A 27,924-nucleotide genomic window follows, 5' to 3' on the forward strand; every position below is an offset into this window, starting at 1 on the left:
CTTATTCTTAGGAGGAAGACTCTGGTTATGCAGACCCACAGAACATCCTTCTTAAAGCCAGCTGTTGATCATTTCAGCAGAGGAAACAAAGTGGCTGGATTTCAGCAGTTCAAAACAAGTTTGTGCTGATGTTTCTGTGGCCCCGTAACCCTGTATCATAACTGAAGCAGATCAATCACTTTGGTATCAGAGTGACTATCAGAGTCATAGGCCCAGCCTTCCTTTTCTGTCCTTCCCCTACAGGGTTAACTGAGCATATTTCTACAATAAATATTCCCACATCAAGGCCTAAATATGATTTTCATCAATCATTTTATAGCTGCTTCCAACCTGTCATACCAGAGTATGCGTTTACAGCAGCTCAGGGAGAAAAAATGCAGAAAAACCACAAATAAAAGAATTGGAATAGAAAAGCTGAATTTTCTATTGAAAATTCAATTTTCTATTGAATTTTTTTTTTTTTTCACCAGGAATAGTCAGATGATCTTTCTCAGTTTCTTGTGGACAGTCTCCAGTGAATTGCAGGTCCAGGAAACGAGATTATTACTGCCATGAAGCTCTTGAAAAGGAGTGTTCACTGTACCCTTCACACATATTTCCTTCAGCACAATCCTGCATTTACCTACAGAGCACAGCAAACCTGAAGGATGGGGCTCATAAAGAAGAGCTTTTTAATTGTGACAGGAGCCCAGAAACTGAAACACTTTGATTGCAGGAACATGTCTGGGCTGCACCTTGTCATTTCACAGGCCAGATGCACAGCAGAGAACTCCAGTGGGTAATCACAGAAGTGAGGACGGCTGCCTGCATCCTGCCTCCCAGCCCTCGCCGTGCTGTAATATAGTTGCTTTTGCAGTGTAATTGCTTTCTCTGCAGGGCTTCTTCCTATTGATTCTGCTTGTGTGGGTTTAAACGGTTTGCAGGTTGTAACCAGGCTCAGGTTGGTCTGCACCTCCACCACTCTGTGCTAGGCAGCTCACGTGGCAGTTCGGAGAGACTTCAAAGCTGTCTGGATAGCATCACTCCCTGGCCTGCCTGTGTATATTTGATTGGAAGAGAGGGGCTGGATCAGATAAGTTCAGAGCATCAATAAATACGTGTATTTTGTTTGGTGACACTTGTTCAAATTTGAGTCTTTTTTCCCAGGAAGCAGCTTGTGTTGTGCCATTTTTTCGGCGCGCTGTGTAAATGCTCTGCATCTGCAACTGTCAAGGCTGGTGCCATCCCCCAGCAGCACCATCTGCTCGCTCACAGAGTGCTTTTTGCACAGATAAAAAAAAAAAGTGAGGTGTTACTCATAATTAGGCAAATCACATGCTGTGATCTGTGATTGATTTGGTTCCTGTTGCTGGCTACCTCGCATATGTCTGTGTGTCCATAAGTATTGTCTACATACCAGCATATGGATGCAGATGAATCAGAGGCTCACAAATCCTTTTTCCCCAATCCAGACAGATGGAAATGTTTTCCCTTCCTCTTATTAGCAGCAGCTGAATTTCAGTCACACCAGGGGCCTCTGCCTTGGAGCCTGCCTGTGTTTTGTGCTGCACACGCACCCCTAAGTTGGCATGGCCATTTATAATCTAATACAAGGAGTAAGCGATCCATGACATGCAGCAGAGGAAAGCTGTAATTTCAAAGCAGTGTTCAGAGGTATCCACGTTATTAAGCCTTCCTGGAGAAAAATCTCTGGATATATAACTTGGTGTTACGCAGTGCAGGGACAGAATGCCTAAAAGGACGTGTGAGTGTTGCAGAGCCCGACTGTCTCTGCTGGATCTGACTGCTGGAAAATATTGCTGTGCTTATCTTAGTATTAACAGTATGTGCTCTTAAACATGTATTCACCTCACTAACTGAGATCTTCATTGTTTCTGGTTGTAGTATGGTCCAAGTAGTGCTGGTGGGAAGGGAAAATAACTCAGAAATTAGTAGTTCTGTATAATTTTGATATTGTCTTCTAATGTCTTTTATAGATAGGGAAGTATGATTTACTGGCAGTTTTAAAAGATATTTAAGGCAGGCAGTAGGGACACCAGAAAGGCCATAAAAATGAAAACACACAAACAGGTCTGCACGCTTGACTGGAGTAAAAGTTACAAGCAGTGGACTAGCTGTAGAGTTGGATGATTTAGAATATTTTTAAGCCTCAGCAGAGCTCTGTTCTTTTCTCTCCCTCTCTCCTGTGCCTACCTACAGTGTGTTTACTTCAGCAGGAGATCTGTCACCACTGGACTCTGATCATAACCAGGAGAGCCCAAGGCAGAAAATAGGATATAACTTAGCACAAATCCACAGTCCTGCTGCTCTAACACCTCCATGTAGACAAGGATCAGATTGGAGCGAGCTGCTGCTGAGAAGCAGCTGCAGCCTGGCTTTTCTGCAGAGGAATTCAAGTAAATTGTAATGTTTAGAGAATACTTGGTTGATTTTATGCTGGAAGGCTGAGCAATATGCTGAGAACCGAGGTCTGCTGTTGTCCTGTTTCAGAGCACTGGCGTGGCTTGAGCCTGGCTTTGTTTGTACAAGGGAGAGCAGTTCCCCAGGGGTGCCAAGTTAATCAGCAGCACACACGCGTTTGATTGACTCTGGAGTGTCACCTTTGGGTGAACTCGCAGTGCAGTGAAGAGCTTGAAGCATTTTCAGAGTAACTTGGTGGTTTTACAAGTTCTGCTGCTCTCTTCCTTTCAGCTGGCTGAGCCTTTCCAGAGGACTCCTGGAGTTGAGCTTGCTTCAATGCATCAGACGTTTTTCCAAAGCCAGTAATGATCGCTTCAGTCCTACCAACAGAGAAAGTTTTGTGAATGTGCAGCAGCCTTCAGATGTTACAAACACCTGTTGTTTGTAAAGCAGATCAGATGCTACAAACCCAGATTTCCAACCCCTGTGGATCCTGAATAGAACTCCAACATACACAGTTGCATTTTATTTTCATGTGTGTGTCTGTTGGTTTCGTCATGTCACCCGTGGTTTTCCTTATATTATAAGTCAGTGAAGTAAAAAAGAAAGAAGAGCAATGAAGTTAAGGCAGATGTACTGCCTTGGAAATTTTTCAGTGTTGTTTTTTAATGTCAGCAGACATGGTGTAATTTAATTTTCAGAAGAGTCTCAGCTGCAAAGTAGCTGATTAGGCATCTTGAAGAAGCAGCCAATCTCTCAAAACACTCTGTTCATGAGATTATTACAGGTATTCTTCTGAAGAGAGAAACCCCTAGATTGCCAGAAATAAATCACTTTGAAGGATGCAAACCCCCTTGGGTAAGTTTCCAGAAGCAGAACCCGGTCATTTAGATCTCACATCACAGGCCTGCCTTCTTTGCACTTGAAAAAGAAGAGTCAAAGATAATTGCTTTAATAGAGCAGAAGGAAATTTATCTTTTGTTTCTATTGTTATTAAAATGAACTTCAAGAAGTGCCCTAAAGGAGAGGGGTTTGTGGCATTGGACATAAAACTCGGACCTGCACGATCTGTGCCATTAAAATACGTCACATTGAGTGGGACCACAGTATTTTCTGAGCTTCATGGTACTGTGAAACATATCATCCTGTGAAGGTGACTGAACCTGGTTTGCATAGAAAACAGAACTTGATTTTTTTTTTGTTTAAGCATTTAAACACTTGATAAAACATCAGAAGTTGTAACACAGCACACTAAGCTCATGATGCTTCATCTTTGTTTTTGAGTGCTGTAGTAGTTTGAAGGCAAAACAAATGAGAGGCTCCAAGTCAGAGATACAATTTAATAGGAAAAAAGGAAAGAAAGTAAAATAAAATAGATGCAATAATACAAAAGACCACTGACAGAGTCAGAATACAACCTGAGCGGAGTGATGGAAGCAGTCCAGATGAGGTGGTCTTCCTGAAGCAGTGATTTTGTAGAAAAGGTCTGGTAGCTCGGGTCCTCTGGGAATCCAGTGGGTAAGTGCCCCTCTGGTGTTCAGAGTCTCAGCTTATATCTAGGCTGGAATGCTTGGTTCCTCCCTCTGGGCGGAGCATCCCACAATGGGATGGTGAGTCATGTGATAAGGCCTGATGGGCCCATTAACAGGAGGTAGTCCAGGAGGGGGTTATCTGTGAGCTGTGTAGCAAAGGTGCTGATGGCCCATTAACAGAAGATAAGCCAGAGTGGAGGAGGCAGGGAGCACTGCCTCACCTGGTTTCAACAGTTCTTGAAGATGGTGATAGAATATACTGCAACCCAGGACAAGTGCCCACTGCAGGTCGGGGCTGTGTCAGCTCTGTCACTGAGCCAGCTTACATGACCTGGGCACATTCCACCTGTGATAAAATTTGTTTCCTGGAAGAAGAGGATGCAGACTACATTTTGTTACATCTCCACTGAATGTACTGCCTGCTTCCTAAAAACCACCATCTGCAGACACACATCTAGCACATACTGGGACATTTAAAAGCATTTGTTTTAATCTGTTTGTTACCAATTCTATTCACAGTTTGCTTTCATTCTGCTATGAAAAGCTTACACTGTCAAATCAGAAGTTTCACTAAGAAAGGGATTTAGTAACATGAACATTATGTTCAGCTGTTTGAAGGACAAAATCAAGATGAAAAGAGACTCAGTGATTAAACAACAAAAAGTATGTTTAAATCATATTAAGGGCTATTTTCAATCTATCACCTAAGGATTTAGCTACATGCCTTAAATTTATGTACCAGGAGGCTTCTGGGCAAAATCCTGTTCTTGCAGTGGGAATATAGACCACATAAAGGAGGAAGAGCTTTTGAAATAGAAGAAGTAATGGTTGGCTTGCAAGTTTAGCATGAAGTCTAGATTTTCTGCTGGTGTAGATGAAAGCCAGGCTGCTGAAATCAAGCAGGATCTTAGGGATAGGGTTCATCAGATACTCCCACGTTTTTTTCTTCACAGTCAAAGGTAGATGCTGTCCAGTGCTTCCTGTCTGCTCTTCAGGAGGTGCATGGTGCCTGTGCAATGTTCTGGGAGCTTTGCTGAGACTCCTGGTGGTGCCAGTTGTCTGATCCCTGCAGCATCTCTCATCAGTTCTAAAGGGGTTTTACTCAATTTCCTCCTAACTCTGTTTTAGGGAGGTAGCTCTGAACTTTTCCAGCATCAGACACTCTCCAAAGGAGTTTCTGTTCCTGAGGCAGGAATGAGGCGAGGAAGTGCTCACTTGGGGACAGGTCCTGTTTTTTTTGACTGTGTTCACAGTGTGTGCTGGAGACCTTTGTGGTTTGGAAACTCTGCATTGAGCGTCACACAGTGAGGTATTCCTGGTGCTTCCCTTTGAAAGAGGAGCAAGGGGTATGGGAACGTGCAGAACTGGGTCAGGAGGGCTAATTTCAGCATGTCTGTGTCAACTGACCAAAAGTGACAGAGTAAGGGTCCTAAGGTCAGCTTTCCTGGTGGGTCAGGGGATGTGCCTGACACCTGCACTGATGAGCTGCACACAGTGTGGTGTCCTCAGCAGTGCTCTGCCACACTAAGAAAAGCTACAGAGCTGTGATGCCTTTGTGGCTTTTCATTAGAGCTTTGCCATTCTTAATGAAGAACATTTCAAGTGGCCTAAAATTATTGCTTTGTCTCTCAGTTATTGGGCAATGAATTCTTGCTGCTCCAAACCAGAAAAAACTGAAGTGCAGCTCTGCGTTGTCCCTACCAGTGGAAAATGCAATGCAGGAAAGTGACACTGCTGCTAATGCTGTTATCACATTTGGCTGCTGGTGTGGTAGGACTGGTTGGATTTGAAGAAAGGGAAATATTTATTACCCACACAAAAGTTCCCCTCTATCAGCAGCTCCTGAGAACAGCACCCAGGGCTGCAGGCAGGTGAGTGCTGCTCGTGGCTGTAGGCCAGAAGAAAGAGCTTTTGCTGGCTGCTTGCTTTACAGAAAACAAGATTTTGCCCTCTGACAGTCCAGCTGAGCACAGAGCAATGTTTGCTTCCTGTATTGTCAGTGAGAGGAGGAGTTGAGCAGCAAAATGGTGCTGTGAGTGACTTCTCCACAGACTGCTCCTTGCCAACCTAGATTATGCTTTAAGATTTTTTTTTTACCATCACTTTGTCAAGCCTGCAGGAAATTCACCATTTCCATTATTTCCACAAGCTTCACTTGGCGCTTGCTGTGTGAACTCTATGAATCCATGGGATCAAACCAAAGCTGTTCCTTTTGACCATCCAAACTACGAACATGCCGACTGTGAAGCGTTATTTTTAAATTGCCTGTAAAAATTTAAAAGGATTTCCAAATATTTTTAATAATTCCCTAAAACAGTCTAAGGACATCTGTTAAAGTACTGAATTTCCCTCAAGACAACACTGGTTGGGATTGCTTCAGCTGCAAATTAAGGTTGTCAGTCAAAGGGCTTTTTCTGTTTCAGTCTCTGATCTGGGAGTTTTTAGCATCTCTTCAAAAGTGAGCCAAAGAAAGACAGCTAGTGAGCCGTTCTGGCTTCTTTTGCCCTGTGTTTAACCTAGCAAACAGTAAGTTGATATCTTCTGTGAAGTTTTCTATATTTTACTGGATACCTCTGCTTGATGAGGAACCAAGCTATGAAGTTTTGACGTATTTTTGCACTTTCCATATTCTTCCCTCTGCAGCATGAGTCCAATGTTTTAATATATTAAGTAGGTGAGGCAAATGTGTTGTGTGTCTGCAAACATTTGAATTATTTTTGAGGCACTGGCTCTGCTAATGAGGAGCTGGAGTAAGAGGCAGGATGATGTATTTACTCTCCAGGATTTCCTGCAGAGATGAATAGTAGGTTCATGGTGAGCTGAAAGGACATGACCAGCCCAAAGAGTTTTTAAAAGATGTGCTTGCTTATTGCATGCTGATATCCTAACTCCAGCTCCATCAAGTGCTATGACAGTTTATGAAAATATTGCTTCACTACATAACTGTTTTGTTGTGGTGCTGATGCCATATTGATCTAGATTTCCACCTGCTCATATGCATCAGAATACTTCATTCTGTCTCATGGTTACATGAAAGTGTAAGAGAAGGGGAAGGCTTTGTCTTTTCAGTTGTAAATCCTAACTGGCTTTTAAAGCTTTCATTATTTTGTTCTGTATGATTGAAAGAAGCTGGCATCATCACGAAGCTCGTAACAGAAGAAACATTTTTTTAATGTTCAGTGTTTAAAAGATGTCAATGTTGTTTCCTTTGTAAACAGAAGATGATGGATAGAAAATCTGCCGAATTTTCAGCAAAAAGGGAGTAATTTCTTCAGTTCTTTTTCATTCCTTAATGGAAAAAGAATTATGGAAATGAGAGCAGGCATTGCATTAAGTGCTTCCAATGTTCTTTCCCTGCAGACCAATAAAAACATAACTCCTCCATTAGGGAAATTTAGTTTTTTGAAGACTGCGTGTATTTGAGTTCTGTATGAATGAATGAGATTACTATGCTGGGGTAAACATTTCCAGCTCTGATCATGTATTTTAAGTCTTCTGCAGGTGGATACCAGCTCTTACCTCGTCTTGTAGGTCTGCTTCAGAGAAACTCTTTCTGTGATTTTTTGTATTGGCTTATCTTGCAGTACCTCTGAAGTGCAATCTCCTATTACAAAGAGCAGCAACAGATTTTTCAAAATCGTGGGGATTGAACTATTTTTCCTACCTGAATGTGGACTATAGTTCCTGGCTTTTTTCAAAACACTCCCAGCTGCTTGAAAACTCCATAAACAAAATTCAAACTGTACAAGCCAAAAAAAAATAAAAATAAAAAGACTTTTCTGTGTTTCCTATGGCATGTTTATAGTAGTTACAGCCTCACCCATGACTGTACATTATGCAGATTGTATCTGTCTACCTTTAAAAATACCCTTTATCTGTAAGTGGGAAATGGGTGTGTTCAGATGAGGTCCCTGAGCAGGGGGGGATCCAAGTGAAGCCATCTTTTCTTTCTGAGCTGTTAACCATAAAATAACAATAATCAGCATTAATTTCTAAAACTTCTAGAAGATCACAAATAAAGACTAGAGAAGAGGAGAATCATTACAAGTCATTACCACTGATCCTTATTTATAAATTATTAATCGTAATTCAGTTTCATATACAATATTACTTAAGCTACCAGCCACACTGCAGAAGTATAGAAGGATGATTTGTCCTTATTTGTTATAGGAGGGGACAGAGGCACCAAGAGCTTCTGAAACTTGTCCAAGATGTGGAAATGATTAAGTGGAATTCTTTTTTTAATTATTATTTTTATTTTGTTGGAAATAGTCTGGATGTAGCCAAAACATTCTAGTTACAATTGATCAAATAAACCCCATTTCCCCCTTTATTTCTGAAGAGCTGATCCCATGGGAACCTGCTGCTAAAACAGTGAAGGCAACAAATGCAATTACTGTGAATATTTGGTCACATGTAAGGCTGGTTTTATTTTAGTTTTTTTGAGGTTTATTTTCTGAAAACGCCACTGGGAATTGTTTGTCCATCACTAGAGTGTTCCCTGAAGATCCAGCCCACCACAGGACTCCCACGAATCATTTTGTGTGTTCGGCTATATTTTATATGCAGACAACTTAGTCCTCCTGCCATGATCCAAAAAAAAAACGGCATTTATGAAAAATAATGTGTTCATTACAAATTCAGGAGGCAAGGACAACACTCCTGATCCACACGATCTTCTGTCCCCATCCTGATTATTCATTCCTAGTGGAAAAACTTTGAAATGCTAGAAAAAGACAGTGGACATAAAAGTTTTCAATTCCTTGCTGATTCTCTTGCTATTTTATCTCCTCTGCCCATCCTTTGTCTCGGTCAGTTAATGAATTTGATCAGCTGCGTGCTTTAGGCATTACAAAGAGATGCTGGGGGCGGATTTCCACCTCACACATTAGATTTTTGGCTGATTTGATGCGGGTGCGGGTGCTGTGGGTGGCTAATAGCCCCTGAGAAACCAACTGTGCAGGCTGGGGCTGCCTGTGGAAAACATGAGTTCCCCAGTGCCCCGGCTGTGTCTGCTCACAGGAGGAGCCAGATGGTTGGAGCTGTGGGTTTTCTTTGGCTTCACTCTCAGAAATACCTGAGATGGACATTGCCAGGTCGCTGCGTCGCTCCTGTGTGCTACCAGCTGCTCTGGCTCTTCTCTCAGAGCTGTGTTGAAAGCATAAAAAATGAGGAGATGGTAGAACTCTCTCAAGTGGGAAATGGGGAAGGGTTCGTGTCTTGTGTTCTGTAGACCTAGTGGGATGGGGCTGGGCACAAGCTGGCATCCCAGCCTGGAGAGTGGTGGTGAAACTGCCAGATGGTTCATGAGTGCTTTGAGATCTAAGGCATTCTCCACGTGTTAATCACATTTTCTGCTCCCCAGCCCTTGGGCATGGTTTGCTCATGTGGTGGCCACACGCTGTCCCCCACTGGAGTCATAAGGAGCTGTGATTTTGCTGGTTTGCCTCTGAGATGCACTGCTGCAGTCAACCACCCTCCCAAAACACCTTTGGGAAGCTTAGGTCAGGTCCCATATCACCTGTGCATTTGAAAATAACAGGTTGGTTGGCTTGCACCAGCAATAGAGGCAGTCATCCCTAACGCAAGGCAGTGCCTAGCCCAGACAGAGCTGGTGCCCACTCTGGGCTTACCCTGGAGTTACTGCAGGGTGGGTGCACCCCAGCCATGCCCCCAGCCTTGGGGTCAGTGCTGGGCACAGCTCCAGGTGCCTCATCCAGGCAGCCATCCCCATCTGACACCCTTGGTCTTGTTCCAGGGCAACCCACTGTACTTCCAGTCCGCCAGAAACGTCACCGTGAACATCCTCAACGAGAAGACAAAAGTCCTCACCCGCCTTGTAACAGGTAAGGAGGGGGAAAGGCTACTTGGAGGGATTAAGGAGGGATGAAAATGAGTGTTCTGGGATGCTGTGCTGGCTTCAGACGGTGCAGAGGGGGGAGCCTGGGTGTCTTGTGGAGTAGAAAGGAAAACTTGACTCCACTTTGGAGAAACAAAGCCAGAGACATAAAAGCCATGCTGGAGAGGCAACTGGCTGGGGCTGTCTGGTAACCAAGCAGACCATCATTTTTGTTTGGAAGCCAGTCCAGAGTTAGAAGTGTTTGTTGTATGACATCAGGGTCAAGAAGAACATATGCCAGGCTGACATTTCTGTTGTAACGAGCACGGGTTTTTCCCGAGACATTTATCACTTGCCTGAAATCTTGGGAACTCTAGAGCCCAACTGTGGCAACAGTTTGCAATTTGAAGTCGTTCTGCTGATGAAGAACTGCCTTTGCACCCAAACAAGAGTGTGTTGGATGGGGAAATGGGTGTTTTGTTAATCCCCAGTGCACAGCAGCCTTTGAATGAATGAATGCATGAATAATTTGGGTTGAAAGAGCCTAATGCATTATATAAGATATATGGCACTGTATGTATGGTGTATAATATATATTTGATATGGGGCAGAGATATATTTACTGAAAAATATGCATGGACTGTGAGAAGTATTGGTGTGTGGCAAAGGCAGTAATCCATAAACATGTTTCTAAGTTGAGACTGGGTTGCTTGTTTTGCTTATATAACATCTTGGCCTTTAGTCACAGTATTAAATAATTAAATATGCAGCTTCAGTGAGCAATTATTTAGGCAGCATGTGTGAAACTTGCCTGGAGGAAGGAAATAAATTCAACCCCAGGCTCCCTGATTCTCACATTCAGAATGAAGGTCTTCTGTTTGTTGGTTCTCTGTGTATTTTGGTTCACTTGAGCACCTCTGTGTGACAAGAGTTTGGGACTCAGTGATACGTCCCAGTCTGGTGCTCTGGTTATTGAGATTTTTCTGCATTCAGCACCAGCTTTGGCTTCACAGTGGAGCAAAGATGTGGTCCCATGTAGGGAGTGCTGCAAGGATGAGTGGGGAGGTGGTTAATAAGCAAGACACAAATCAGATTTAAAGTACTGGATTTTCTCAATGTGGCTGCACGCGTTTTTAAGTGTTTCCAAGGTCCCAGCATGGCCTTGCTTGGCTGAAGTGCAAACCATGTGCATGATTCTGTGTGTCCAGGTGCCAGCACAGGTGATCTGTGCAGGGAAATGCTGGGTAGGGATGGAGTTTTTGAGAGAACACTGGCTTTCAAGTGTCATTTCTCTGGTGTTTTGAGAAATGAGACTGGTCTTGAAGACGGCCGGAATTAATGCAAAGTCCAATCAGCTCCCTCGTGCAGGATAACATTCCAGGAGGGCTCTGCCTTAGGTGGAGCTGGCAGGGCTGTTCAATGGTGATTTGTCCAAAGTCTGGCCCAGGTCAGTAACCCAGGGCAGCCTCTTTGTAACTCCTGGCAGCCTTTGAGCCACAAACCTGCACGGAATCGCTATTCAGGCGGCTGATGTTTATCAGACCCCACAACAAAACTCATTGCCAGAGGCTCTCCAGCACTGCAGGGCACAGCAGCCTGCTAGAAAAGCAACAGAATTGAAATAAGATCTTCGAAGGATAGTTTTACTTGTCTAAAAACTTTCTGCAGTGTGACAGGATGCCATTTTTCTTGGCCTGCACATGATTGAAGGGGTCTAAAATGAAACATTTGCTCCTGTGCTGGTGTTTGTAGTTTTTTGGGGTTTTTTTTAAATTGAGCTGTGCACGACACTGATAGAATTTTAATCCAGTTATATTTAAAAGTAGAAAACCAGGAATCTTTTACACAGCAGCATCAGTCTCTGTGCAAAATAGGCCCAGGAACTCTTGATGCCTCTGACACCCGCACCAATACTCTCAAAGCGTGGCTGGATATGTTCATTGCTGTTTCACATATGGGTCTGTCTTTTTTGTAAAAATATCCCAGCTATCCCAGGTTCAATGGTGATTTTATGGCACACATAAGCATTAACAAAAGCGCAAGTAGAAATGCTTGAGCAGTTGTTACTTGGGTAGAAACTGCCCTTTTCTAATAAGGTCTAAAAAGCCTCCCTGGTTGGTGTCCCTGATACAATTTGTTGAGCTATTGTTACTTAGTAAATGGGTTTATTGAATGTATGAAGCTACTGTGTGATTTTCTTATACTTTTCCCTGAAGTAAAGCTTCTTCCCCCTAGGTCCCCAAGCAGTGGAAGCACACAGCCAAAAATTTGAGGTGAAAACCCTCTCTGGAAAATTGCTGTTTTCTGCAGATGACAATGAAGTGGTGGTTGGAGCAGAGAGATTGAGAGTTCTAGGTAAGAGATTGTTCATTAAGCCACAGTTTTAATATGCACCTCTTCAAATCTCAGTATAGTTTTGCCTGACTCTCCTTCCTACTTGCTGAAAGCTTCTTTTGGAGATAAAACTTTGTGCTGTCTTTATGGCTTTGAACCTTCTCCAAGCAGATAAAGGCCAGGGGTTTCTGTGTGAGGGCTTTCTTAACTTGCACAATTTGTTATTTCCCCTCCCAGAAAAAAAAACTCCCCTGGAAATGGTTTGTCTGGCTGAGTGAAGTAGCTTTAAAACCAGTTTTGGAACCGGAACAACTTTTGTGTCTCGGATCTGGGGTGGAGGACAGGGAGGGGTTGCCCCAAGGATGTGCCCATGTTTGCAGTCACTGTGCAAAGGGAAACCTCAGGTTCATGTTTTTGGTGCCAACACTGTCACCGGCTCCTCCTTCATTCTGAAACAAACACCAGGAGGATCTGCCTCCCCAGCTGTGCTGCCTGCCAGGCTTTACATCGGTATTTCCTAATGGAAACTGGGGATGCACTCTGGGGTTGGGATGTAAGGGTTCTTTCTTGTTTCTCTGGAATTTTTTTTCTCCTTGTTTGGAGAAACAAAACAGTTGTGACAGTTGTAAATTTTGAAACTTATTTGATAGTTATATAAAATTAACTGTCTGGAACAGGAATTTCTGTGTTCCCCAGTTCAATCCATGCTCTTTGGTGAGTCTGGGATTTGGTCAGGAATGTTTTTACACAGGACCAGAGTTGGTAGCTCAGTGTTGTTCACAGTCACACAACAGTGCTGCTGGTCTCTGTGGAGGCACCAATACCTGTTTTATAGAGACTTATTTTGGATGCATCTTTTCATTCCAAACTGTTCCTTACCTCTCTTGTAAAAACAGCTCAGTAAGGAGCTTGGAATTAGATATAGATATAGATATTATTATTTCAAGATATTTAATAGTGTATTATGTATAATGTAAATGGGACTTGGTATCCAACCCTTAACATTTTTTGCCGCCTGATGTCCTGCTGGATGCTTCCTCTCTGTGGACAGGGTGTAGCTCTCTGCAGGTCACTGTTGTTGCACACTAGACTAGTTCAGTCACCAGCTATGAAAAGCTAGGTGGATTTCACAGGATAAATGTTGAACTTCAGAAAATTAAGAGTGCCTTTGTTAGATTAAAACTTAAAAGAGGCCCACACAAAATTCTTGCAGTGTTCCAGAGCTGGGGGCCTTTGTAACAATCCATGTTCTCCAACCAAGCTCCCTTCACTCTGCACCCTTCAGAGCTAGTTCATGCAGGGTAGATGAAGTCTGGAAGCAGCAGTTTTTTAAGTGTTTTCTTGAGGACCTTAAAATAAGAGAGATTTACATCATTGTTTTAGAAAACAAATACAGAACCTTCTCCTTTCAAGCTGCAAGTACTCCTTTTCAGATTACATACTTACAAAAAATTGCTTTTAAGTTCCTCTGTACTTTCAAGAAACCAGGAGTTAATTTTGATAGGTATTTTGAGTGTCTGCCTTGTTTTAGTCTCCAGAATAGACAGCATCAAAAACCTGCTGATCACTGTAGTGCACTTTCATTTTTACCTGTAATTGAGTGTTTCTCGAGGTTGGTTTGACTTTTGCAGATTTATCAGAAAAGAAAAAGTAGAATGATACTACTGGTGATGTTGCATAGCAAGTATTCCAGTGACCTTCAGCTGAAATGCTTTCTGAGTTCATACTTGGCTTTGTTTTTCTCCAGCTTTGCTTCCCCAATCTAATTTTATCTCCAAAAGTGTTTGCCGTGGCTGTTTGCCATGCTGGGAAGTGTTATACCATATGTTCGTGTTTCTTGCAGTGTTTTTGTCTGCTCGGAAGGCCAGTCCGAGTTGCAGCACACAGAAAAATTCCTTTGATCATTCTTCTGGTGTTTGGGCTCTCAGGTGCTGCTGGAGTGTGTCTGCTGACATCCATCTAGGCCGTGTAAATAATTCCAACTTGTTCTCGTTATTGCTGAACACTTACTTGTTGTAAAGGCAAGTGTGTGTCAACAACCTGGCATGAAAGTCATCCCACAGAGGTCAGAGCAGCAGTTCTGGTGGCCAGCTTTGAATATTGCCAGAGACAATAAATCTTTTCTTTGTTCGGACTTCCAAGGTTTTTTTCTGCAAGTTTGTTCTACAAACTGACGCTGAATCCTTGTCCTGAGAAAAGAGGTGCTCTCCTGTTTTGAAATGAACCCTGCTCTGGGTATCTAGAGGATTTTTCAACATTAGCAAGGGATAAAAAAGGGGAAGAATACACAGAATTATAGATTAAAAACAAATGCAAGTAGGACATACGATGCATTTGATGGTGCTTCAAAAAACTGCACAGCATGGACAGTGCAGATTACCATATGAAAGTGCTTTTTATTTGATTTGTATTTGGGGGAGTTATTTCTGATTTATGAGCATTAAAGGACACAGAAAGACAGAGCTGGCCACCTCTGCTTTTCATGTATGATGTAATTTAGAGTACTTCGGTGATTCTATTTGATACAGTGAGTCCAGTCAAACCTGTCATCATAGGGGAGACTGGAGGATGACAGGAACTTTTGTGGGAGGGGAAGGACAGTCCTCTGAGCCCTCTGGCCATGGTGAGCTCTGGGAACACATGGTTGTGTTCATGGTTGTGGACACAACCTTTTTCAGACACCAAGAATTCCCCTTGCCTTGCTCAAATTGGGAGCTCAGCACTGCCTGGGTCCAGATAACTCTGAGGGTGTTTGTGTGTGCCTGCGAGAAGTCCTGTAAAAACTGAGCCTTACAACGAGTCCACTCTGCTCTTTTTCTTCCAAGCTCTTCTGCCAGTGCTCCTGGGATGGGATGGGGTGGGATGGGATGGGAGCACATTCTCACTCTTAGCATCCCTGCCCTCCCCAAGCTTCACTCCACGGAATCTGAGCACCCCATGGTCTTTTAAAAGATCCCGTGGCAAACCTCGGAGCTGCTCTCCTTCCTCAGGACTGCAGCTCTGCATTTGCAAGGCTTGGATTTCTGAAGGCAAAACCTGCCCCTTCTCTGCCCACAGTGGGAGGGTGTGTGGGGTGATGTGCAGCCCTTCCCTGCCAGCCCTTGCTGTGGTCAGCAGAGCTTTGGGCAAACCCCACAGAGCTCAGGCCTGGCTGGACACCCCCAAAGGCTCCTCAACACAGACCCTTGTAGGGGAGATAAATGAGCTGATCCTAATTGAATTTGTATTTGCTGCCTCATCTTTACTCCCTCCCTCCTTCCCTCCAGAAATGAAACGTGTCCAGACCATCTGAAAAATGGGGCATAAGAAACGCTCTTTAGTTAAAAGAGTATTAAAAAATAACTTTGATATATATTAATTACAATTTCATTTAATAGCTTATTGAACGTTATAGCATTTATAAATAAAAGACAGTCATAAAGCATTATTCTGACTGTTAATTAGCTCTATTTATTCTCCAGATTAGTTTTTAAATATGCCCTCTAGATGCCACTTGATACTAATTAACAGAGTTACATTATTATCTCTATAGAAAGGCATTTTTAATTAAATCTAAAGCAATTTAAATTAGCATGAGTTTTTACAGAAATTAAACTCTGGTCAGATGCATAATTTAGCCTTCTAAGACAACATCTGATGACATGCCAGTGTCAATTCTCCCAAGGGCCTTGACATCTTTTTTTTTTTTAGATTATTTTTTTGAAGTTTGTTTGCAGGGAAACTTGCCAGTATACTCTGGTGTTTAATATTTATGATGGATTTAACCAATTTTTTTTTGAAGACTAGATGTTGATGGGAATCCACATGCATTGCAGTGAGCTGAGATAATACCCCAGAAGACACACTTCTGCAGTTTCCAGGAGTCTGGCTGTCCTTGGGTTTGAGTGTGGAGGGAGGTTTGTGTGGGAGGTGGGATTGCATGGGCATTACAAATCTACCAAGCTTTTTAAGCACTGTTAAAATTACTGTTTTGCTTTCCAACAAGGATAGGATTAATCACAACCCCACAGGGTCCCTCCTCTATAACACGGCAAACAGGGATTGCTCCCACTCCCCAGGAAATGTGTCTCTCAGACATTTGGATTAGCATGGCAGAAGCTTTTCTTCTAACGGAGCCTAATGATAAAAATTTGGCCAAAGCCTTCTCCTGTGGCAAACCCTAACTAAAATAGCTGTATTTAGAGTGGGGTAGGATGCCTTTCATCTCCCAGAATAAAGACTGCAGGAGCCCAGCACCATGGCTGATTTAAAAGTACCTTTGATCTCACCAACCTTTCTTTCCCTGCCGTCCTGTCAAATAATTAGCCAGTAGCTCCATTTGTACCTTGTAGCTTTTTTTTCCAGTGTAGCCAACACCCTTTGGGCATGTGGAGCATGCTGACCATGGCTAGACTTTTAGGACTGTTAGTTTGGGAACATATTTGTTGAAGTTTCTCTCCAGCTGCCTAGGAATGCACCTGGGCAGAGGAATCAGCTGTTGAAAAGTTATTGCAAAATTATTAATAAGTTTGGAGTAATTAAATCCAAGGCACATTTCCAGGATTTTATTTATGAGCTGTTTATTAAAGTGTTTAGAGGATTTACTGGAGGAAGACCAAGAATAAAAGCAGTGTAGTCCAGAAGTGCATGGCTATTTACAAGAGCATGCAGTGCCAGGAGGGAGAGGAATGGCTTTAAACTGAAAGAGATTAGATTTAGATTAGATATCATTTAAAAAATGGAATACTCTGAGGGTGGTGAGGCACTGGAATGGGTTGCCCAGAGAAGCTGTGGATGCCCCATTCAGGCTGGATGGAGCTCAGAGAGAGTTGGTCTAGTGGAAGATACGCCTGCCTGTGGCAAAGGAGATGGAACAAAATAATCTTTAAGGTCCATTCCAAGCCCAATCACTCTGTCATTCTGTGACTCTGTGACTGTAGAGAGCTCTTTCAAATGGTGGTGCTGGGGCTGTTGTTGGGGACAGAGGCAGGAACCTGCTCTGCATTTATAGAGCACAAGGAGCTGTGGCTTGTTGCTCATGGAAGGGTTAAAAAAGCCTTTGCAGTAAAATCCTTCACTTTGGACAAGAGGAGAACAGGATTTAATGTGGATGTTACTGAACTAACACATCTGTGTAAGCTGCCCCATCTGCTTTCAGCCTCACATCTACAAACATTTTCAGGGTTCCATGGATTAGCTTGATCTGGGAGGAGCCCTGCAGAGCTGTGGCTGCAGTGCCAGCCTGGTCAGAGGACTCAGCTCACATTGGCTCCATATTAAACTTTTAGTGGCTTCTTGGCATGTCCTTTTCAGCTTTTGCTTGCTGCAGTGGTTACAGCAGAATAACTTTAATGACTGCAAGAGCAGTTATATTTCATTAAATAATCCACAGAGGTATTTGACTGGTATCAGTCATTTCAGAGGGTGGGGTAAGCTAGAAATTCAACAGTTTCCAGGAATTACCACCCATTTTTACAGCATGTACCCTTCTTCAGCAGCGATTATTTATGGTTCAAGATGTGCATGGTTGCCCTTTACAGCAGCCATTGTGATTTCAAAATGGCATTTTGCTGATGTGTTTGTGGCAGGGGGAACAACTCTGGTAGCCAAGTGTTGAAATCAGGCCTGACCCAGAAAGGAAACTGAGTTTTCTGGTCTCACCACTGAGTCTGCTGCAGCTTTGTGCCTGATGGTAAATGCCAAGCGTCAGTCTTTGTAGTGTGGATTTTGGGCACTTCCCTGAAACACATGGCCTTGCTCTGGGTCTGTGAGTAGCCTTTTAAAAGGAGACACGGTGCTGCAATACTCATGTCTTATGAAACTGAGATATTTTCCTACTCTAACCCTTTTCCTTTACACAGCCAGTGGAAGGGAAGGTGCCTTGAACCCAAAGGACAGGGAACTTCTCTGGGAGACCTCCGTGGGATGCCTTGCTGTGCCTCTGGAGACAAACTGCACCATCAGCCTGGGGCCACAGCCTTTCCCCAGTTCACCCAGTTGCAAATGAGCTCCAGCTTGCTTAGGCTGCTTCTGAGCTCCTTCTGTGCTCTCAGCCAGGGAAAGGAATGAGCCACAGCCAGCTGGGACAGGCATTTGACCTTTTGCTGGAGATGTATGAACTTCTTTAGGAATCAGCAGCAATTCTCAGTACTCCCTGCCCACAGGTAATTAGGCAGCAGCACTAATGCAGTGCTGGAGCAATTGCCAAGCTGTCGTGTAGTCGTTGGTCCTGCAGGAAAGGGACAGGGAATAAAACGAGGGGAGCAGGGAAATGTGCTGACAAATGAAGATTTCAGGGTTTAGCACTGGCACTGGCAGGGCAGGGAACAGCCTCCACTGCCTTTAGCTCTCAGTTGTGGCGGCCCAGTTCCACCAGATTTCCTTGAGCTCTCTGCAGAGCTGTGATTATGGGAAAAAATTATGTTTAGCAAAATTAAGGACTAGTGGAGGGCAAAAACATATGTTTACTATCAGTGGTTAAAGCCACAAGAATATATATATATATATATATATGTATTTTTTTTTTCCTCAGCTAGGAATTGCGCTGTTGCTGTATCCATGTAAAAGCAGGGGTCACAAAGTGATTTAACCTGTAATCAGCAGTGACAGAGAATTAAAAACTGTATAGTAAAGAAACCTGATTGAATTGGGTGGATTTAGTGTTTGGTTTTTGCAGTTTTGTTTTTTTCCCAGAGGTTGAGATGAAAATTTTTGGATGTTTTCTTTCAGATAAAGTATTTCTCCCATTCTGCAAGGGAAGAAATTAAAATTACCAGTTCTTGAATGAATACTTCTGATAGCTCCCCTGCTTTAAGGGCAGTAGGTGTGATGCTGTTTTCCATTCTTTTTAATGGCAAATCCAACTAACACTGCTCTCCTTTTTCGAAATCCACTCACCCAGATTGCAAACTTGTCTTTTTATTGGCGAGAACAATCTGTGTTGGGAGAGAGAGATACCGCGGAGTTTTCTTTGTGTTTGCTTTTACTTAAAGTACATTCCAGGCTGAAAGGATAGCATTTATGTAAAGTGTATAGGCTTCGAGACCAGGCTGAAATGTGTGTTCAGATTGTGTTCCCTTAATCCTGTTTAAGGAAAGAGAGGATCATCCACCATCAGATTAATATTGATTAAATGTCACAAGGATTATGAAAGAAACATACTGTACACTTACCAAACACTGAAATCAAGTTTAAAAGTGTGGCAGATTTATATTTTATTTCCTAAGTGTCCTTCCCAGCTGATCTGTTTGAAGCTCACATAATATTCTCCATGATAAATTTCCACTGTGTATTCCCACTTCAGGTGCTCCCCTGAGTTCCCTTGCAACCTTGCACAAGAATGCCGAGAGGAGCTTCAAAGGAATTCAGTTATGGCATTGCTATTGTTGAGCTGCAGGAAAAGTGTTGAATGAACCCAAAACTAGTCAAGAAGGAAATATCTAGAGGTCAGCATAAGCTGTAGCAACCTTTCTTCCTGTGACTGTTCTCAGTTTGGGTGCAAGCCTGTCTCTTCTGTTCTGTTTTTCCCTTTCTATTCCTCAGATAAATGAACCGTGGCAGGGAGGCTGTTGAGGATGGTGTGACTACAGGCACATACAGCACTAATGACCCACTTGCTCGTCTCTGAGCTTGCAGCTCATCTCATTGTTTGCAAGTTTTCCAGCTTAAAACCCAGTCCCCATTGATTTATTGGGACTCTGAGTCAGAGAATTTTTTTTTGCTTCACCTGGAGTCACAAGGAACTCCTGTCTGGCCTAACTCAGCCTAAGGCTTGGCTCACTCCCTGTGGGTATACAGTGCCAAGACCAAGAGCTAAAAATAATCTGTAATAAAAGCAATGGAATCCATTTTTAAAAAAAATATATTACATTTTTATTATAAACACTGTGTTGATGCTGCACATGATCTCATTGTTGTCCTTATTACTCAAGATTTTTTAATTGCCCTTAAAAAGAACAACTCCCCAACACTTAGACAAAAAAGGAAGACAGACAGACCTTTGCAATGAGCTTTTTTTATAGGATCCTGGAAAAGAAACGTGAATGAAGCTTTATGGCTTTTGTTCAATGCACTGGCTTAACCCACCCAGGCTATTATTGGACCCTGAAATAGAGCTCTTATTGATTTCAGATTTAATGGGATTCAAGGGGAGCAACAGCAATTACTATGCTCACCCATTTAAAAACATAAATTAAGGATGAATAAGGCTTTTAAAGCTTGGAATTAAAAGAAGCAGTCACAAATAATTTTTACTTACATTGTATTGGATTTACTTCCTGGGCATCTGTTTGCACAGACTTTCTGAGACTGTCACATATTATCCTGATGAGACCTGCAGAGGAGAGAACCTCCTCAGATGGGTGTTTTCATGAACAAATTGCTGAATGTGTCCTGGTCAATAATAGCGGGAATAAAAGGAGTTTATGGAGACCAACAGCACACTATACGTTGCCTCTTGACTTCAGCTAGAAAAAGTCACAGCAGTTCATTCTCCTTCCCCCCTCATCTGCACAGTCCTGCATAAGGCAGAGCAATAAAGAGAAGGCACGCTAAGGCCAGCTTTATCACCACGTTCATCACAGGCCCCTCAGACCCCACTTTCTTTTGAAAGCAGTGATACACAGCAGTAAAGGTGTGCTGCAGGTCTGTAATTATTGCTAAAAAAGTACAGAGTGGGAAAGAAACGTCTTGTCTGAAAAGAAAAAGCAAAGTGGAGAATAGCTGACCTGGTGCAAATGCACCTGCGTGGAAACCTGGTGTCTCCCTGCGTTCTGCTTACCCCCAAGAGCTGCTCAGCTGATAGACACCTACCCCAGATAGCAGGAGCATCAACTGTTGGTCTAAAAATACCTCTCATTGCATTGCATTTGAGCTCCTCTTCTCTCTCTTCCAGCAGAGAGCAGGGGAAGCCCAGGGCAGGTTTTGTGCAGAGGGAGTGGGATGTGGTCAATGTCCTTGTCACAGTGGCTGGATCCCAGCTCTGGCCAGAGGGAGCAGGGACTGCCCTTGCCTTGGCACCAGGGAAGGTGCCAGGACAGTGTCTTGCAGCTCAGGAACTTCTGCAGCATTCAGGGAAAGCAAGAGGCAGCTGGAAATGCTGAAAACAGATGCCTGTGTTCCTCTGGTTGGAGCTGTTGCTGGTTAAGATGCACCTTCCAGCTGAGATTTGCTTCTTTCTTGTGGGGCATTTGTGCTCCTCCATTTCCAAACCCTAAAACTGGACTGGAAATGTTCTCTTGCCATGAGAATCTTGACTTTTGTTCTTGAATGAACATCCAGGGGTCTTTCACACCCCACACCTTATGCACTACAAGGGGGGGAAAAAGCCAAAAACGCCAAAACACTCTGTGAGTGAATCTTTATGGTGATTCAAAATATTTTAGGTAGATCCTGTCCTATGCTTTAAAAGTTCCTGACTGATTGTGTGGAATTAAGTTATTGGGCAGAGAACCAGCTAATGGAAACACATTGATGAAATCATTTTTGAGGGACATTAAATGGGACTTAAAATAAAGCTGAAATGGCTTTATGGATTTTTCAGTCAAACTGTTTATGAACATTTATCGGTGGTAAATTACACAGTGTCAGAAGAGGGGACCAGTATAATAGAAGCCTCTCTGATATAATACTGTGAGAAAGAATAATTTATTGCCTAGGGATGTACAGTAGAGTGTGTTTAAATACAAATGATATTACTGTTTTCTTCTGTCTTCTGCTGATTGCACGTAACTTACCCTTAGCAGGAGCAGAGAGTCTCATATGATTAAAAAAAAAAATCAGTACTTTGCAATGAAATAGAAATGTTCTGTATGTATTTTTCATGGCAGATAGAAAATGTGTTACTAACAGATAATTCAGGAAGCAAAAACGGTGTTGTACAATAATAAATGTAGGTTACATTTGCTTTATACTCAGTAAAAGAGGAAGAGGGATAGAGCAGCTTTGATTGAAAAGGGAGATTGTAGCAGTTGATTCTTGAACTGTTGGAGCTGTTTGTTAATACCATTTGCCAAAACCCATCATTTCTCAGGTACAGGACAGTGAAAATAAGACCAGAGGAATGCAAGACTGAAATATTCAGGTCCTGAAAATATTGGCCCTTGGTTCTGAGACACCAGATCTCCCAGTCAGGAATTTGTCGGGTCTGTCATATTGTCTGTCCCACCCAACTGAAAAGCTGCTCCTGTTGCAGCTCCTCTTTTGGCTAGAAAACCCTCACTCTCCTTCCCAAATATACTCAGGACCAGTTTCCTGCCACTCATATAAGCACTGGCTCTCATAGAAAGGTTGGCTTAGAGCCAGTGGTTCTTTCCCTTCATGTTATTTACCCTCCTAATGTATTTATGCACAGCATGAGTATCCTTCCTCAGCACATCATGCTGCTCAGCTACAAAGCCAAGTCCTTCCAGGCTTCTTTTGTAGGACAGACTTCTGTTTGTGCAGTCATGACAGTTTTTTCCTCTCTGTTCTCTCTCCTCACTGGGGATGAGCGGGGGGGCACACAATAGTTGGAGGATTCACTGATGATTCTTAAAATAATGTGATTTCCTTTTTTGTGTGTGTGTTCCTGTTACACTTTCTTCTTGCCTTTCAGTTTAATGTCATGTTTGCCTTCCCTTTGACTCTGTCACACTGCCATGAATCATGAGCAGCATTCAGCTTTTATCCAGGGATATTATATCTTGGAAACCTCCAACATGTACAAGAAATTTTTACTACTTTCTAAGCACATGACCTTGGATTTCATATTTTCAATAATTTTTTACTCCATAACATCCCAGTTTTCCTCAGCAGAGCCAGAATAGCTCAATTCAGTGACAACAGCACATTTCCCTCAAACTTTCCTTCCTTTTTTTGCCAAAGCCTTGAGTCACAGTTGGATTCCATGATCTTCAGAGCCTTTTCCAACATAAGCGATTCTGTGATTTTAAAACCACCAAATGAGGTCACTTCCTCCAACCTTCACTTTCAACAGCATCCAACACTGATGCTGTCAAAGCCTGGCTGGGGACTCCACAGGGGCCAAAACCAAACTTTGACACAAATGTCCAGTGGAGCTGAGTTAGTCCAAGGCAGTTTTTCCCCTCGGGAGCTGCTGATCCCCCAGGCAGAGATTGAGACTCTCCAGCCTGGAATAGAGGGGGCTGGAGGGAGGGGGCATGCGTGAGGTCCAGAAAATTCCCAATAGCACGGAAAGAAGAGGGTGGTTCTTTATTGAAATCGTCAGGCAGCAGGGTGAAACCAAAGGGAGAACTCCTCCAGAGTGTTTAATTCATCCACCAGCCCCCTGCTACAGAAAGGAATGAGGATTAGGTGAGGTAAGGAAAGTTTGTCAGTGTCTCTGACAAACTTTCGCTGCCAACTCAAGGGGCTCCTCAGCTGGTGACAGCCAGAGCCAAGGGAGGGATGTCTCAGTGCTGATCCCTCAGCATCCCCTCGTGGCTGATGTCCTGCTCAGTGACAGGTGGCCCTTTGGGAGATTCTGTGTTATTAAAGAAGAATATTGAGGAATTATACAGTCAAGGCAGAAAGCCTGATCAAGGCAGATAGTATTCACTTCTAATTCAGATTAAAGGAGAGAAACAGAAGAGTTTGGAAATCTCATTCCTGTTCCCAGTGCTTGAGGGTCTTTTCAATGGATCTGACAAGAAGGGAGGTGGGAAAAGAGGGTCTGAGAACTGTGTAGGGAAGGGAAAACAAGAAAATGAAGGAAACAAATACCCAGCTCTTTCATTTCCTACCTTCTTCAAATGACTGCATTGGGGTTTTCATTGACCTCATTTCCAAAGTTGCTTCCTGCATTTAAACTAAATAATGAAAGCCTGGAAAACCCCAAGTTTAGAAATAAGTTAAAGTTTCTCTTTACTCTGCAAGCACTTCTGGTTACAGGCAGGTAGTTATTTTGAGCTTTGCATGACTTGAGCATCCGATTTAAGGTGTCTAAAACATAATTAAAATGCCCAACATACGGTCACCGTTTAAGGCATGTGGGTGGAAAGGGTACAAGATATCTGTGTGCGTCTCTCCAGCTGCACCTCCCCATCTTCCTTCCCTCAAAAATCACTGTTCTGTGATGCAGATAAGTGCAGGCTGGATGTTTTGCTACATTTCATTGCAAAGCCAAGAGCCAGGGCAATCGTGTTGGATAAAGCAGAGATTTAAATCATTTGGAAACTCTTGAGAGAGGACAGATCTGATAGTAACAACCTTCATGGCTGGCAAGTTACAGCTGCTTATGACAACTTGCAACAATGAAAGCTTACAATAAAGTTAAAAACTAAGTATCTGTATTGTGCCCTACAATCAGTTTCAATCCCCAAGTATAAAGCTTCAAACTTAAGGCTGCTTTTATCATCTTTGAGTTTACTTTGTTTTTCTCTGGGTTAAAAAGAGTTGAGGAGGTTTTTTTATATTATGTTAGAGTACTTGTTTTTATTCTGATTTTTTTTTCATTTAACTCAGTGGGACAGCTTAGTTTTGGGGCAAAGAAAGTGTAGTTGTACTGCAGCCATAGGTGTTTCTCACTTATGGCAGCAGTTCCAGCAGGATGTTGTCTTGACATGTTTTGGACCAGCCCAGAACATCTGTTATTCTGTAATGATGACTTTCAAACTGCACACAGGGAACAGTTACAATAGCTTGTGTTAGAAGTGCTCTCAAACTGTACATGTAAAAATTTTCATCAGGATCTGTAGCTTGCACCAATAACTTTATCAGTGTAAAATCTAAAGAAATAAAAAAATGCCCCCAGCACTGTCTGCATGCTGACACTGAAATTGCTGTGATAACTGCGGGAAATGAGTGACTAATTGTTCACAGTGCGTGTGGAGGCAAGACCACAGGTTTAAATTTAAGAATATAGGTCACACTTGCTCATTGGCTTGGCAGCTATATATTGGAGAAGAGGAACATTAATTTATAGTGCACTCTGTGTGTGAGGCAGTTAGTGCCACTCTCAGCTGTGTTTTAATTGGAAGTTTCAGTGGGAGCAGGAACGTGATGTTCTGCAGCACAGTGTCAGTGACAGCACCTGGGGACTCCTGGGCTCCAACAGAGTATTTTAAAAGTAGAACAGGTTCAGGAAAAAAAAAAAAAGAAAAGAAAAAAAAACCTGAGAAGTCCAGAGGATTTGCTTCACAGTGATTGATTCAGGAAGCCCAGGACTTCTCAGAGAATCAGAGCAGGCTGTGAGGGTGTAGGGATCGGGTCACCATCAGTGTCTAACTAAGGTCTCCTCATGCAAGGCTGGTTGGCACACGAGGACTTGAGAAGATTCAGTGGCTGAAAGATGAAGTGAGACCAGTTCAGATTAGATGCACATTTTAAATGAGAACAGTTGGTGGAAAGGGTTGCCAGAGGGTGGCAGGGCTTTGGCTTACAGCAGTGATGTGAGGAGAGCACATCTTTCTAAGGAGAGAGCAGGGCTTAATCACAAAATACAGACCCAGTTCAGGACTGGCTGGGTGAAATGGCCCAACTGGGCTGTACAGGTGGCCATGAAGAGGACTGCAGTGGTCTGGAACTTAGACAAGCTGTTTGTATTACCCAGCAGTTCACAGCTCTAAAGCCAGTCAGCAAATGGGGCAGTGCATCCCCATCGTCTCTGAGACAAGGGGGAGTGAGCAGAAGTTAAATAATTTCTGGGTCACACACTGAACTGGTGGCCAGGCTGGGACTGGAGCAGAGTCTGCTTGTGCTGCCCTGCATGAGGGTGCACGTCCCTCCTTTTCCCCAGGCAGGAGCACAGCCTGACTGGAGAGGTGTTTGAATGGATCAAGTCAAAATTTGCTTTTCTCCCTCGAGTATCTCTGAAAGCCCAGCAAAAGCAATAATGTTGTGACGTACATCCAGGTTCTTTAATGAGGGATGTAGCTGGATTAGGTGCTTGGTTAGCAAAGGGTGTCTTTTCCAAGCTCCCTGCATCAGCTGGGTCAGCAGACTCTCCCCAGGTCAGGGCCCAAGCACCCGCTTTTCCAGCCAGAAGGGAAGATAAGGGCAAATCCCACGGGTAATCAAGGCAACCCATTGCAGATGAACAAGGTCTGGCTTTTCTGGGGACAGAAGGGATGTGCAAGAAAGACATGGGGTCAGGCAATGGGTTAAATTGCACCTAGGTATGATTTGACAATCACTCCCCTGATAACAGCTTATAATGTTTACAATTTGTCTTCTGTTTTGTTTTGTGATTTCAGGAGCAGAAGGCACAGTGTTCCCTAAATCTATAGAAACTCCCAATGTCAGGGCAGACCCCTTCAAGGAACTAAGGTAAACTTTGCAATGTGGTTTAATGGTAACTCAGTGGAGCCTTGTTGGAGTTGTGCTTACTGCTGGGCATCATTTCTGCTTTTGCATAAGAGCTTGGGGATTCGCTTTGGAAGGCATCACAAGAGAGGATGCCGTGGAAGGGAAGGGACCTGCCATATTTACATGCGATGTGACCAAACCAAAGGCAATCACAGGTCATGAGAGCAGCATTTCTGCTCTGTAACGTGCTCTGCATACCCTGGGCTCAGCATTTGGGAAAAAAAAATTAGAGTAATCTTTTCCTGGTTGTGCAGGGAGGTACTGAAGGCTGTGCTGGATCACAGGGAGCAGCAGCAGGCAAAAGGATGATGCTCTCCAGTATTATCTGTCTTGCAGAATTGCAAACCCTCCCTGACCTGCCCAGGGCATAGCTGTGCAGATGTGTAAGTGCTGACACTTGCAGAGATGCCACTTGCTGACAGCATTGTGCCAGGGGGAATAAACAGCACAGCTCCTGGGAGCCTGCTCTGCCCTCAGGATAAGGCTGGACGTTATATTTATTTTAATTTTAAAAAATAATTTTTAAAAAAGCGTGGCACTGCAGGTTGACTTGGATGACTAGTCTCTGCAAAGATACTAACCCTATGTCCTAATAAATTATTGACTGAATCTCCTGATATCTTCAGACCAAGAGTGCTGTAGGGGTTTGCCTCAATACTCAAATTATCCTTCCTTAGAAAAAGAGAGAGAGAAAAATATAAATATTAAAAATAAATAAATTTTAAAAAGCAAAAAAGCAGAAGGACATTTTGGCCGTAAATCTTGGGTTGCCAGCTCTCCTTTGCTGGAAAGTGCTGGGGATGGAGCAATCTTGAGGCAGCTGAAGTTGAGCATGAGCACTGCAGAGTTCCTGCAGATGCAGGAGGCTGAGAGAGAGCACCTCTCCTGGATTCCCTGCCCTGATACCAGGGATAGTTATGGCCCAGCTGGGTCACCAAGGAAGATGAGGAGTATCCCATCTGCCTTCCCTTGGGTCTGTCTCTACCTTCCAGTTTCCCCCAGGAAACGCTGTGATTGTTGCAGTTTCCCACTCTGGGGATCATCTGTCAGACAGCACGAGCAGTGGAGGCGTGACTGGGTTTGTTATGAAAGTTTGTTCTCTTCCTCCAGGCAGTGACTTTAACCCTGCCTCGTGGCTTTCCCACTTTGGGTCTGCTTCCTTTAAAAAAAGAGGAAATGTGGTCTTTCCTCACTGTAACATGCAGCTGGCGGGGCAGCTCCAGGGGCTGCTGTGAGGGCAGGGAGTGATGGGGCAAGGCTCTCTATTTCCCAGGAAAAGCCAAGCAAACAAAGGCACCAGCAAATGGATTTCTAGGTGACCTCCAGGTGACAAAGGCTTTCTGGCACGGCCCATGTTTACTGACATTTTCATTAAAAAAAAGGCAAGGTCATGGTTAAAATATCCAGCTGCATCTCCAAAATTTACAAAACCAGGTCTTGAGTAGTGCAAAGGAGATGTAAGATTTAGGTCCAAGTTTGTGATTATTTAAAGACTTTTCTAAAATGGGTAGGGGGGAAAAAATCCAAATAAGTGTA

At 43.3% G+C, this 27,924-nt stretch overlaps 1 protein-coding gene across 5 annotated transcripts in view; it reads left to right on the plus strand.

Annotated features, from left to right (window-relative positions):
• SGCD (sarcoglycan delta) overlaps positions 1-27,924 on the plus strand; it is a 269,247-nt gene that overhangs the window by 205,141 nt on the left and 36,182 nt on the right. For all 5 annotated transcript variants that reach the window (XM_066197273.1, XM_066197274.1, XM_066197275.1 and 2 more), the window contains 3 exons: positions 9,691-9,778; positions 12,007-12,126; positions 26,277-26,349. In XM_066197273.1, the coding sequence (XP_066053370.1) occupies positions 9,691-9,778; positions 12,007-12,126; positions 26,277-26,349 (281 nt within the window). The remainder of the gene's footprint in view (positions 1-9,690; positions 9,779-12,006; positions 12,127-26,276; positions 26,350-27,924) is intronic.

The sequence above is a fragment of the Chamaea fasciata genome, unplaced genomic scaffold (genome assembly GCF_029207755.1).
Source record: "Chamaea fasciata isolate MVZ Bird 193981 ecotype frontalis unplaced genomic scaffold, bChaFas1.0.hap1 SCAF_15, whole genome shotgun sequence".
In the NCBI taxonomy this organism is placed as follows: domain Eukaryota; kingdom Metazoa; phylum Chordata; class Aves; order Passeriformes; family Sylviidae; genus Chamaea; species Chamaea fasciata.